Source organism: Lucilia sericata, unplaced genomic scaffold, assembly GCF_015586225.1.
Source record: "Lucilia sericata isolate MDLA Ls3-8-SP2 unplaced genomic scaffold, ASM1558622v1 Contig004967F_arrow, whole genome shotgun sequence".
NCBI classification, from domain to species: domain Eukaryota; kingdom Metazoa; phylum Arthropoda; class Insecta; order Diptera; family Calliphoridae; genus Lucilia; species Lucilia sericata.
This window is the reverse complement of record NW_023997402.1, coordinates 1-14,800: the sequence shown is the minus strand read 5'-3', so window position 1 is coordinate 14,800 and position 14,800 is coordinate 1. Positions and strand designations below refer to the sequence as shown.

The following is a 14,800-nucleotide window of genomic DNA, read 5'->3' as shown; positions in this document are numbered from 1 at the left end:
CAGACTAGACTACACACTAGACTATAGACTAGACTATACACTAGACTATAGACAAGACTATACACTAGACTATAGACTAGAATATAGACTAGACTATAGACTAGACTAGACTAGGACTAGACTAGACTATAGGACTAGACTATAGACTAGACTAGATATACACTAGACTATAGACTAGAATATAGACTAGACTATAGACTAGACTATAGACTAGACTATAGACTAGACTATAGACTAGACTATAGAATAGACTATAGACTAGACTATAGACTAGACTATAGAATAGACTATAGACTAGAACTAAAGACTAGACTATAGACTAGACTTTAGACTAGACTATAGACTAGACTATAGGACTAGACTATAGACTAGACTATAGACTAGACTATAGACTAGACTATAGACTAGGACTATTAGACTAGACTATAGACTAAGACTATAGGACTATAGACTAGACTATAGACTAGACTATAGACTAGACTATAGACTAGACTATAGACTAGACTATAGACTAGACTATAGACTAGACTATAGACTAGCCTATAGACTAGACTATCGATAGACTATAGACTAGACTATTAGGCACTAGACTATAGACTAGGACTATAGACTAGACTATAGACTAGACTATAGACTAGACTATAGACTAGACTATAGACTAGACTATAGACTAGACTATAGACTAGACTATAGACTACTAGACTAGACTATAGACTAGACTATAGACTAGACTAGACTATAGACTAGACTATAGACTAGACTATAGACTAGACTATAGACTAGACTATAGACTAGACTATAGACTAGACTCTAGACTAGACTAGACTATAGACTAGACTATAAACTACACTAAAGACTAGACTATAGACTAGACTATAGACTAGACTATAAACTACACTAAAGACTAGACTATAGACTAGACTATAGACTAGGCTATAGTCTAGACTAGTCTATATTCTAGACTATAGTATAAAATAGAACTGACAAATCAAGTAATGTATAAGAAAAATAAATCTTTATTTTAACATAATCAATTAAATTTGTTAAGATTATATTTAAATTTCTTTTTTTTTTTAATTAAAGCCACACCACACCCCTTAAAATGTCGTATTTCTTATTCGCATATAAAAATTTCAATATAAATCTAGTAAAATCTTAATTTTAATAAAAAAAATCAAAAGCAAAATAAAAAAACACAAATCTTATAAATAAAACTCAAAAGACAAAAAAATTAAAAAAAAAATACTATAAGCATTTGAAATATGATCAAGATAGAAGTAGTATAATTTAGACTTTCTAAGTAAAGACAACAAAAACTGTTTTTAAAAATACTATTTTAAAATTAATTATTAAAAAAATTAAAAAAAAACATAACAAATTGACGTAAAATAACACCCACCAGCTAAACAACAATAATGAAAAGCATAATTTAAGGGTTAAAATGAAAGTTAAACATCAAACAGCAACAACAACAATATAAACAAATACAAAGATATATTTCGTGAAAAATTTCAAAATATAAAAATTCATATGTTGGTTCGTATATGCAACAACTTCGTTGTTAAAATCGTGTCGGAAAAACGAAACGGATATCATATTTGCCAACTTTAGTATTTGTGTGTGTGTGAGTGAGTGATTTTTTTAAACTCTCGCTATAAGATATCAACAAGTGTTGTTGTGCATGAGAAAAAAACAACTACAATTTAGCAACTAAAACAAGAAAACACTTGTTTATTATTGTTGCTTTTAACATTTTTACCTGTTATAAAACTTTTACAGCTTGTGTGTGTAATGGTATTAGTAAAATAGACTTTGTGTTGTAATATAACGGTAAATCTGCTCTCCTATATATAAAAAATGTTGACCGCGAACAGTTGTGGCACATTAACAAAGTAACTGTTAAAACTGTCAGTTATAGATTTATTCATAAAAGAAGTGATTGCAATAGCAAATCAAGTGAAAGTGAATAAAAATAAAAATAACAGAAAATATAAATTTGAAATAGTTTTTAATAAATTAATTAAAAAAATTAATAAATAAAGTGTTAAAAACTAAAAATAGAAGAAGAGTGTTCGTTATTAAAAACATTAATTGCAGAATAAATTGAATTAATTTTCGGTGAGTAAAAAAAAAATTGATTAAAAATTTTTGTTTAAGCGACGGCTTAATAATAGCTGAGTAATTCAGAAACAATAAATGAAAAAAAAAAAAAATCAAATTTTGTATGAAACAATTAAAAAATAATTAATAAATTATTATAATAGTCTATAGTATAGTGTTCAGTAAGATCTGTAGACTGCTTTAAAGTCTGGACTATAGTCTGGAACAAAACTATGACCCATTTGTGAGCTATAGATAAAACTATAGTTTGCTCTATATTGTATTCTAAAGTCTTCACTTTAATCTGGACTATAAACTGACTTATAGTCTGAACTATAGACTGGTCTGAATATAGAACAATTTTCAATAAAATTATTATATAGAAATTGATTTTGTAGACAAAATATCTAAGGTAATTTTATGGATTTTATAAGATTTTTGGATTTAGAGAACAATTTAAAGTTCTTAAAGATTTTTTTTAAATAAGATGACTTTAATTATTTCAAATATTTCATCATATTATTATTCATATAAAACATATCACTTTCTATGTTCATTGAAGGTCTCTTAATCATAAATGGCAACTAGACTTTAGTCTAGCCATTTTAAGTAGGAGTGATACTATGAAATATATAAAAATTTATTAAGAAATTGACAGGCATTATTAATCTAAAATTTAAATTAATTTTTTTAATAAAAATTCTCTTTACTATAAAAAAAAACTAGAAATTTGTATACAATAGTTTATAAAAATATTTGTAAAGAATGTTGTGTATCCATGACGTATGATTGATAAAATTCATATATTTATTTATCATACGCCATACAGGTGAATCAATGATTGCTGCTACCCATTCGAGACATTTATGACTCTTCTGGACGATTAAAATTATTATATATGAGCTCATTATCTGGTCATAAATGCTACTTTCGTTGTGAAAAAATGTTACCCTATCCGAGACTCTTCTAAAAGAGTCATTTATGAGTCCCACTTCTGATAATTTTATACTCATTTTATGATGTTTTTTCTGATCATTTATGATTCTCACTTCTGATCATTTCCGGCTAATTTTACAATCTTTTTTCTGATCATAAATTATTATAGTACACTATTCACGACTCTTCTAACAGAGTCATTTATGAGCTCCACTTCTGACAATGTTTGATTCATTTTATAATCTTTGTTGAGTCATTATTGAGTCATTTATGAGCCCTATTTCTGAGAATTTCTGACTCATTTTGTAAACTTGTTTTCTTATCATTAATGATACTGGGGTGACGATTGACTTCTTCATAGGATTGCTAGTTATTTTGGCAATCGGTGGCTAGGGGTAACTTTAAGTCGTATGTTAAATAGGTCGGGAATGTCCGACCGAACTGTAATTTTATAAACGAAATGAGAATTGTATCAACTCATTTAAGGCCACTCACAATTTGTTTAGCAACTCTTCAGAAACAGTCTTTTAAGAGCCTCTTTTTGTAATCAGTTTAGACTCAATTTTGATTATAGCTACTAGAGGCCTTAGGGCAAAAGGAATTAAAATCTGTGATCTTTGGACGAATATAAAGATTTCTGACAAAATTTCCGAAAAAAAATAATCGAGAATGTGAATTTTTTCATGGGTTTCTTTGCGAACTTCTTGAAAGCTTGGCTGATAGTACTAAACTGGTGGCGTCAAATGTATCCTTGGCTTTTCTTTGGAATGATTTGATCTGGGCTGAAGCAGAAAACCCTATAATCTGGTACAAGCGGAAAGAGAATATTAGTTCAAGAACTGATGCTCGGTGAAATCTATATTTCTAAATAAGTTCAGTGCTGTGAGACTAAAGATGGAAATGGGTTAGAGTTAAATGGATACGATAAGAATTTTTCTTTGGCTAATTTGATGCCCCCGTAGTTTGGTTTACCGAACTGCTTGATGGTTTGTATCTCAGAAATTAAGCAACGGGGCAGCAATGGTCAGAGTTTAGTTAACTCGAATACTTAAATAAAGTGCTTGTACATGAAACGGATGAATCATGTACAAAAATTGCCACCTCCGTGTTCTTTGTAAAGGACGGTGGTGAGTCATCATACTGTGGTTGTAAAAGTACCACCATTATGTAAGGCCGTAAAGTCAGGTGCTCACATAAAGTACTTATGCAGACAGACAGACGGTCACATAGGCTTGGCTAAATCGATTTCGCTATCTTTAAGGACTCGGAATATATACATATACTGTAAAGGAACGGACTTTCGCTAAGATATAATAACCCAAAATAAAACCAAAACTCGAAAATGCAAAAAGAAATCATCATAAAAATTTGAATAATGCAAATTGCATCATCATTTTTTGAATATAATTAGAAACAAATTTTTAAATTTAATCAAATAATTTTAATAAAATAAAACCAAAATCTCTCTAAGGCGCCTTAAAAAATGGGCGTTTTCTTAAAATTTAACTCAATATCAGTAGCAAGTAAATTATCAGTTTTTGTTTTTGCTAATAAATTTCAAGAAAAATGTATGATTAAGCCTTAATATTTCGTATTATTTATTATAAAAGTCTCGTGATGTTTTAATTTTTTTTTGTATAAAAAAAGAAAAAAGTGTTATCAGCTGTATGAAAAAAGGAAGAATTAATATAAATTTAAATACGTGCGTAATTAAGATTCAGTTTCATTTTTACATATTTCCTAAGATTCAGCTTCTTTTTTATATATTTCCTAATCTTAAGAACACACGTTTGAATTTGAAAGTAACAAAAGTCAGTGTTTAAGTTTTGACTAAGTACAACGTCTAAATCAATGATTAATTTCATTTTACTGGATTATATTAAAGAAAAGGTATATCTGAAGACAATGACCCCATTTTTTTTAAATTTAAATAAAATTTCTTTTAAAAATTATGTTTATGTTTAAACATAGATTACTTTATTGATAATTGGGTAATAAAAATATTGCGTTTTACGTTTTTTAAATAAAAATTTAAAAGCGATATTGAGATAAGAACACAAATTTTCAATTAACATTAAGAAAAAATCGCCAGATTATTTACTTTAAAACAGAAACTGTTTTAAATACATACATTACCAAAACAATGGTAGGCAAGAGGAAAATTCGAAATGAGAGAGCTCTCTTAAAATCAAAACTTCTTTCAATAAGAGTTTTTCATTCAACTGTATTAGTTCATTTAATTTCGCTTTATCTGCAGCTAAATAACGTATAACTCTCAGTTCCTGCTGGCTATAGTTGCCGCTCCCTACTCTCAGAATAAACAAATTCTCTTTATTTGAAAGTCTTCATAAAGTAATACAATCTGCTTTTATATACATAATTTCTTTAAAACAGTGTAATATCAATTTGAAAAATTTGTCTCTAAGCGTGTCAACTAATTAATCATTACCTCATTTATTTGGTCTTCATAAAATGCCAGTAACTAATTATCATCATTATTTAAAACAGCTATATATTCAAGGCTAATCTCTACTAAAAGATTATTTCATTGAACTTTCTTTTAAAATAAAAAAAAAAAATTAATAAAAATGTAGAAATTTATAAGGGTATTGCACAATACATATATGCCACGTTTAAATTTAAAATAGAATAATTTATTCATTGAGAAATATCATAATTTAAAATAGCAAATTAAAATTAAAACAAAAAACGTTAATAATGACAATTTTTTATTTGATAGGAAAACATTAATTTAATTGTAAGAATTTAATTTAAACAATTATTATTTTTATAAAAAATTAAAACGTCTAGAAATTTTCTACAGGAAAGAAGCACCTTGTTAAGGAAGAGAGTAAGAACAACGCTTGCTTACTCCATTTACTCCAGCGTACTTACTCTCTCTCTCTCATGTAGCAGTATCATGTAGTTCATATCAAGGATAGACAATTTAGTACTTTTTATTTCCTTCAGTTCTTTTTTACAGCGGAACACCAGTTCATGTCTATGGACTAGCCCATAGACTATAGACTAGTCTATAGACTAGACTATAGACTAGACTATAGACTAGACTATAGACTAGGCTATAGACTAGACTATCGACTAGACTATAGACTAGACTATAGACTAGACTATAGACTAGACTATAGAATAGATTATAGACTAGACTATAGACTAGATTATAGACTAGACTATAGACTAGACTGTAGACTGTACTATAGACTAGACTATAGCCTAGACTATAGACTAGACTATAGACTAGACTATCGATTAGACTATAGACTAGACTATAGACTAGACTATAGACTAGACTATCGACTAGACTATAGACTAGATTATAGACTAGATTATAGACTAGATTATAGACTAGATTATAGACTAGACTATAGACTAGACTGTAGACTAGACTATAGACTAGACTATAGACTAGACTAGACTACAGACTAGACTATCGACTAGACTGTAGACTATAGACTTGACTGTAGACTAGACTATAGACTAGACTATAGACTAGACTATAGACTAGATTATAGACTAGACTATAAACTAGACTATAGACTAGACTATAGACTAGACTATAGACTAGACTATAGCCTAGACTATAGACTAGACTATAGCCTAGATTATATATAGACTTAACTATAGACTAGACTATAAACTAGACTATAGACTAGACTATAGACTAGACTATAGACTTGACTATAGACTAGACTATAGACTAGACTATAGACTAGACTATGGACTAGACTATAGACTAGACTATAGACTAGATTATAGACTAGATTATAGACTAGACTATAGACAAGACTATAGGCTGGACTATAGAGTAGACTGTAGATTAATATATAAACTAGACTATAGACTAAACTATATACTAGTCTATATACTAGACTATAGACTAGACTTTAGACTAGACTTTAGACTAGATTATAGACTAGACTAGACTATAGACTAGACTATAGACTTATCTATAGATTAGACTATAGACTAGACTATAGACTAGACTATAGACTAGACTATAGACTAGACTATAGACTAGACTATAGACTAGACTATAGCCTAGACTATAGACTAGACTATAGACTTGACTATAGACTAGACTACAGACTAGACTATAGACTAGGCTATAGTCTATACTATAGACTAGACAATAACTAGACTTTTGACTAGACTATAGCCTAGAGTTGACTATAGATTAGATTTTAGACATGGCTATAGACTAGACTAGTCTATAGGTTAGTCAATAGACTACTTCATAGACTAGTCATTATAAAAGTTTATATACTAGTTCATATATTAGTTCATGCAAATCCTGAGTTTAGTTCATAGAAGGGTCCACAAAGAAGTCCATAGTTTAGTAGTCCATAGAGTAGTAAAGTTGAGACTAGTCCATATACTAGTCTATATACTAGTCCATAAACTAGTCCATATAGTAGTATATATACTAGGCCATATACTAGTCTGTATTCTAGTCCATTTACTCGTCCACAGAATAGTTCATAGAGGAGTCCATAGACTAGTCATTTTACTATTCCATAGAAAAAACAATAGACTAGCTCATAGACTGGTCCATAGGCTAGTTAAAAAACCATTCCATATACGATAAATTAAGAATCGTAATTTACCAAAAAATAGGTCATATAAAATTTCAACCTATATTCTTTATAAACAAACATTTTAATACTTCTATTAAAATACTTTCTAATTCAGAATTGAAGTTAATTTTGTATTATTCGTTTAATATTTGATAATTTTTTTTTTTTAATATGAAACTGTGTGATAACATATTAGAAGTTTAATAAACTTTATGACAAAATAAGTGAAGAGAGTGTATATGTCAAAAACTATAATCTTTAATTAGACAAATTATAATTAGACACATATATTAAGTAAACAATAACAACAAATACATATGTATATAAATACGTTTCTATTTTCTTATCTTTAAATATGAAATAGACGGCTAAATAATGATCGTGGTGAATATTATTTAAATATTTGTATATTTTATTATATTGAATTAAATAATGAGCACTAAATAATATAAACAATTATTATTAAATAAATTAAAAAACTATATAATATTTACAGCAAAATCTATACCTGCTAATCTAAATTAATTAAAATTCTATTAATTATTTATAACAAAAAGTTGTTAATTAAATTTGTTTTGCTAGGTAATAACATACATTTCAATAGCAACTCTATACGTTCACATTACAAGGAAGTTGTATAATAATGACGTAGTAATATTTTGATTGCACGTGCCTGGGGAAGCAATTTAGTAGACATTTTCAATATAATATATTGAAAAATTCTAAAATTAACATCCAACCAAGAGACTTTAAGAAGTTAATTAAAACTAAGTCACAGACCTTTGTCTAAAAATAAACCATAGTTGTACTTTGCTCCTCAATACGATTTCAAAATTCAGTGTTTCATAAAAAAATGCTTCATAATGCTTTTTTATTAAAATCAGTCTTTTAAAACACTTGATAATGCTATTATTTAATTGGACAGATTTATGTTAAACAAATTGTTAAAATTGCATCAACATAATGCACAGTGGGGCTAAATAAGAAAATAATTGAAAAAAATGGGTCGGCAATAAAACCGAAATCATAATCGTCTTTTAACAGCAGCCAATAAGAAAGAGTCTAATAAAAGTCTAAGAGATTAAAATTAGATGGCGATCTCTCATCAAACAAGTTCGATTGTCCATAATGATAGCTCTATAGATTTCGAATTATTGAGATCGAGGGTGCGTTGATACGTGAACCTTGAGTGAGACTATAGACAAGACTAGAGCCTAGACTATAGACTAGACTATAGACTAGACTATAGACTAGACTATAGACTAGACTATAGACTAGACTATAGACTAGACTATAGACTAGACTATAGACTAGACTATAGACTAGACTATAGACTAGACTATAGACTAGACTAGACTAGACTAGACTATAGACTAGACTATAGACTAGACTATAGACTAGACTATAGACTAGACTATAGACTAGACTATAGACTAGACTATAGACTAGACTATAGACTAGACTATAGACTAGACTATAGACTAGACTATAGACTAGACTATAGACTAGACTATAGACTAGACTATAGACTAGACTATAGACTAGACTATAGACTAGACTAGACTAGACTATAGACTAGACTATAGACTAGACTATAGACTAGACTATAGACTAGACTATAGACTAGACTATAGACTAGACTATAGACTAGACTATAGACTAGACTATAGACTAGACTATAGACTAGACTATAGACTAGACTATAGACTAGACTATAGACTAGACTATAGACTAGACTATAGACTAGACTATAGACTAGACTATAGACTAGACTATAGACTAGACTATAGACTAGACTATAGACTAGACTATAGACTAGACTATAGACTAGACTATAGACTAGACTATAGACTAGACTATAGACTAGACTATAGACTAGACTATAGACTAGACTATAGACTAGACTATAGACTAGACTATAGACTAGACTATAGACTAGACTATAGACTAGACTATAGACTAGACTATAGACTAGACTATAGACTAGACTATAGACTAGACTATAGACTAGACTATAGACTAGACTATAGACTAGACTATAGACTAGACTATAGACTAGACTATAGACTAGACTATAGACTAGACTATAGACTAGACTATAGACTAGACTATAGACTAGACTATAGACTAGACTATAGACTAGACTATAGACTAGACTATAGACTAGACTATAGACTAGACTATAGACTAGACTATAGACTAGACTATAGACTAGACTATAGACTAGACTATAGACTAGACTATAGACTAGACTATAGACTAGACTATAGACTAGACTATAGACTAGACTATAGACTAGACTATAGACTAGACTATAGACTAGACTATAGACTAGACTATAGACTAGACTATAGACTAGACTATAGACTAGACTATAGACTAGACTATAGACTAGACTATAGGCTAGACTATAGACTAGACTATAGGCTAGTCTATATACTAAAGTACAAACGTTCATTTCAGTTCATTTCAATGAAGTCTTAAAATGCAGCGATGAATAAATGATTCTAGAAAATTAATTTCTTCTAAGTGTTAGGAAAAACTCATCAAGATTATTTCGTCCACGTAATTGTAAAAATAAACCAATAAGATTTTGTTTTCAATTCATGAGATTTTAACCAATAATAATTGAGTAAAAACTAGTACAAACCAAGTTATACCAAATTTAACAAGTCTTGTTAATAAACAAAGTACATTGTTAATTAATCTACGAAAAGCTTTTAGTAACTTTAGCTTAGATTAGCATTTCAATAATTTATAAAATTTCAAATTACAAACAAAACAGCAGTAAAGGTTCGATATCAAACAAATTAAATAAATCGTGGTTTCATAATACATAAATAATTTAACACTTAAAAAATAGTTTTAATTTTGTTTTGTTGGCGTAAACATTTATACAATATTTTTTTGAAGAAATCTGTAAATAGAAGAAATAAAAATTTCCTAACAATTTACATAAATATAAAAACTTTTCTACTAAAGTTCTTGAAAATCAAAAGGTAACAAAAGAAAAGGCAAATTGTTAACAACTGTCAACGTGACTGATGTCAAGTGTTGAAATTTCAACACTTGTTGAGCATTTTATTTAAAATGGATGGATACTCATTTATACTTGAAAAACACTAAATAAACAATTGAAAGTTTGACGTATGTACGTAATTGCAGGAGTCTTAGATGAAATAAAAGGAATAATTGTGAAGGTATGAATAGATGAAAAGTTTTATGGTCATATTCATAAATATTTAAAATACTGTTTAAGGGAGTAAAAAATGAGAGGTGTTTGTTTACTTGTTGGTAATAGGAAACCCTATTTAACTAAACACTTTTTTTACAAAAAGTTTTCATGTAACCCTTTAGTCAAATCAACTGTTGCCTTGTTTTTGTTGTTGGTGTTAATTGTTAAATTTTTTGTAATTAAGTGGCTTTAATTTATTAGTGTTAGTGTTTTTGGAATATATAATGTGTTTGTAATTTAAAGTATATTTAAATTTCGAATTCTTATATATATATAATTACAGTTATGAATAAAAAGTCATTTTACCGACTTTTTAAAATGTTGAAATAGTTGACTTTTAGAAAGTCGACAAAAACTTTTACCGAATCAGCCCTTGGTCCTTCCGTAACAAAATTATTTTCAATTTCATATCGACTTTATCTGACATCTTTCGACTTTTTTGGAGTTTTATTAACAAACTCGATTATTCAATTGTTTCCCACTTTAACTTAAAATTTATAAAATCGATTATTCGACTAATTACAGACTTTGTTCTAATAAAAAATCGACTTCGACTTTTTTCTGCAAAGAATGGCTTAATCGAAAGTCTTATAATAAAAACCTATAAGAGTGACCTCATGTATCCAATGTCATTCATTAATTGTAACGCAAGACTGGGAAACGATCAACCCCTCAATAAATATTCGAGTTTATCCATTTTTTCGAGGCCAGATAGTCGATTTATTAACCTTGTCAGAAAATACCCGACTTCAATATTTTACTTTTTTTTTTTGAAATCGAAATCCTTCGATAGTTGACTTACAGAATCTTAGAAGAGACACTCCGTTTATAGATTGAACGAATAATCGAAATTTGATTTATACATTGATTGATTCACAGGACTGGAAAAAGATCAACCCCCGTTAGCATGCTTTTCTCAAGAGATTCAAAATAGAAATTCTTTCATAGTTTAAACCGTATACAACCGTATATTCTGTAAGGGCTCTGCAACTTTGTTAGAAGTCCGCCTTTGTTAGTTAGTTAGTTAGAGTTAGGTTAGTTAGTTAGTTAGTTAGTTAGTTAGTTAGTTAGTTAGTTAGTTAGTTAGTTTAGTTAGTAGTTAGTTAGTTAGTTTAGTTAGTTAGTTAGTTAGTAGTATTAGTTAGTTAGTTAGTTTAGTTGTTGTTCGTTAGTTAGTTTAGTTGTAGTTAGTTGTTCGTTTAGTTCGTTTAGTTGTTAGTTAGTTCGTTAGTTAGTTAGTTCGTTGTTAGTTAGGTAGTTAGTTCGTTAGTTCGTTAGTTTAGTTGTTACGTTTTAGTTAGTTAGTTTCGTTAGTTCTTAGTATTAGTTCGTTCGTTCGTTTAGTTAGTCGTTGTTCGTTCGTTTGTATTGTTTATTCGTTCGTTCGTTCGTTGTTCGTTCGTTAGTTCGTTCGTTAGTTCGTTTTGTTCGTTCGTTCGTTTACGTTAGTTCGTTCGTTCGTTCGTTCGTTCGTTCGTTAGTTCGTTCGTTTCGTTCGTTCGTTCGTTCGTTCGTTCGTTCGTTCGTTCGTTCGTTCGTTCGTTCGTTCGTTCGTTCGTTCGTTCGTTCGTTCGTTCGTTCGTCGTTCGTTCGTTCGTTGTTCGTCGTTCGTTCGTTCGTTCGTTCGTTCGTTCGTTCGTTCGTTCGTTCGTTCGTTCGTTCGTTCTCGTTCGTTCGTTCGTTCGTTCGTTTTCGTTTCGTTCGTTCGTTCGTTCGTTTTCGTTTCGTTTCGTTCGTTCGTTCGTTCGTTCGTTCGTTCGTTCGTTCGTTCGTTCGTTCGTTCGTTCGTTCGTTCGTTCGTTCTTTCGTTCGTTCGTTCGTTCGTTCGTTCGTTCGTTCGTTGTTCGTTCGTTCGTTCGTTCTTTCGTTCGTTCGTTCGTTCGTTCGTTCGTTCGTTCGTTCTTTCGTTCGTCGTTCGTTCGTTCGTTCGTTCGTTCGTTCGTTCTTCGTTCGTTCGTTGTTCGTTCGTTCGTTCGTTCGTTCGTTTCGTTCGTTCGTTCGTTTTCGTTCGTTCGTTCGTTCGTTTTCGTTCGTTCGTTCGTTCGTTCGTCGTTCGTTCGTTGTTCGTTCGTTCGTTCGTTCGTTCGTTCGTTCGTTCGTTCGTTCGTTCGTTCGTTCGTTTCGTTCGTTCGTTCGTTCGTTTCGTTCGTTCGTTCGTTCGTTCGTTCGTTCGTTCGTTCGTTCGTTCGTTCGTTTCGTTCGTTCGTTCGTTCGTTCGTTCGTTCGTTCGTTCGTTCGTTCGTTCGTTCGTTCGTTCGTTCGTTCGTTCGTTCGTTCGTTTCGTTCGTTCGTTCGTTCGTTCGTTCGTTTCGTTCGTTCGTTCGTTCGTTCGTTCGTTCGTTCGTTGTTCGTTCGTTCGTTCGTTCGTTCGTTCGTTCGTTCGTTCGTTCGTTCGTTCGTTCGTTCGTTCGTTCGTTCGTTCGTTCGTTCGTTCGTTCGTTCGTTTCGTTCTTCGTTCGTTCGTTTCGTTCGTTCGTTCGTTACGTTCGTTCGTTCGTTCGTTCTTCGTTTCGTTCGTTTCGTTCGTTCGTTCTTTCGTTCTTCGTTCTTTCGTTCGTTCGTTCGTCGTTCGTTCGTTCGTTCGTTAGTTCGTTCGTTCGTTAGTTCGTCCAGTTATTCGCCCCTCCTCGGCTCACCTATTTCGAAATGTTTTCGGAGTTGTGGGAAGTGTTTCCGTGTAGTTCAATACTTCACCACTAGTTGATAATTCTAATCAATTACTCCTAAATCCCTGCAACGATAAAAGAGCCAGTAATGCGGCCATAAACCATTAAACTTGTCATAAGCATTTAATTGAAAACTGTTCCTTCTTTAACTTTCTTTTACAGATTACCAATTAAAGACAAAATGTTGTGTCATAACATGTCGTCTTTAACAATGAAACTCAAAGCTAAAAAATGTTGTTTTCAAAGACGCAATCGTCAATTTACCAACATTCTAATGCTGTCAATCATATGGACAATGTTGTTTACAGAAACTATGGCAAGACCAAATTTAGAAACACTTTTATCCAACAAACCCACAAACGATGTTGTACAAGAGGAGCAACAACAGGAGGATTTATTTCTAAATGAAATAATGACAAACACAAATGGCGAAAAATTATTTAATAAATTGGTAAATATTTTTATTTATAACAATAAAAAAATAAAGTTTAAATTGTTCTCTTTTAAAAAATAGAAAAGATATCATCACAATCAACCCAATTATTTAAACAAATGGCCGGGACTACGTGATTTGGTTTTAACTTTAGACTACAATGAGAACAATGGTCTCGAGGAGAGTAATGAATTTTTTAATACGAAATTTTTTGAACGTTTAAGGCAATTGGCTTCCTCTAATTCGGAATCATATGATGAAGATATACGTGAGGAGAATACAAATCTAATGCCTTTAAAGGGTTTAAAGACTTCAGCCTCAATGTCTGCAAATCAATTGACGTTTAAAGATCATAATATTAAGAAGAATGTGCAGTGTGAGTAGTTTTTTTTATGAATTAAGAATTTTTTATATTTTAATTAATTTTTTTAATTAAATTTTGTTTACTTTTATGTACATATATTTTTTTAAAAAATTATTCTTATTTTGGATAAACACAACTAAAAATATTACTATTATTTTGCATGGAATTTAGTTCGTAAACATTGTAAGTTTGCTAAATTATTTATATTTTGTTATTTTTTTAACTTTTATTAATTTTCTTGCTATTTTATTATCTAATTGTAATTTCCATAATGATTTTCCTATGTGTATCTCTTGACTTAATGGAACTAGTTCTTTAACTTTCCCCTAAGCATTAGTTACGTTGCTAGTTCTGCAATAGGTCACTTTAATGATTAAGCTTTCTCTTCTTTTTAAATGTTTCTCTTATCTAATCCTTTTAATTCTCATTTTACAGACATGTCACCCTGTCATTTCAAAATCTGCAATATGGGCC

General features: G+C 30.3%; 1 protein-coding gene across 1 annotated transcript; it reads left to right on the top strand.

The window, feature by feature from the left end:
* Positions 1 to 2,065: 2,065 nt before the first annotated feature.
* Positions 2,066 to 14,796, top strand: LOC119615335 (the record flags this gene model as incomplete). Its single annotated transcript, XM_037971400.1, has 5 exons — positions 2,066 to 2,118; positions 13,692 to 13,980; positions 14,044 to 14,338; positions 14,498 to 14,509; positions 14,762 to 14,796. Coding segments are annotated over exons 2-5 (612 nt in total), but the record flags the coding sequence as incomplete, so codon positions are not given.
* Positions 14,797 to 14,800: the final 4 nt, after the last annotated feature.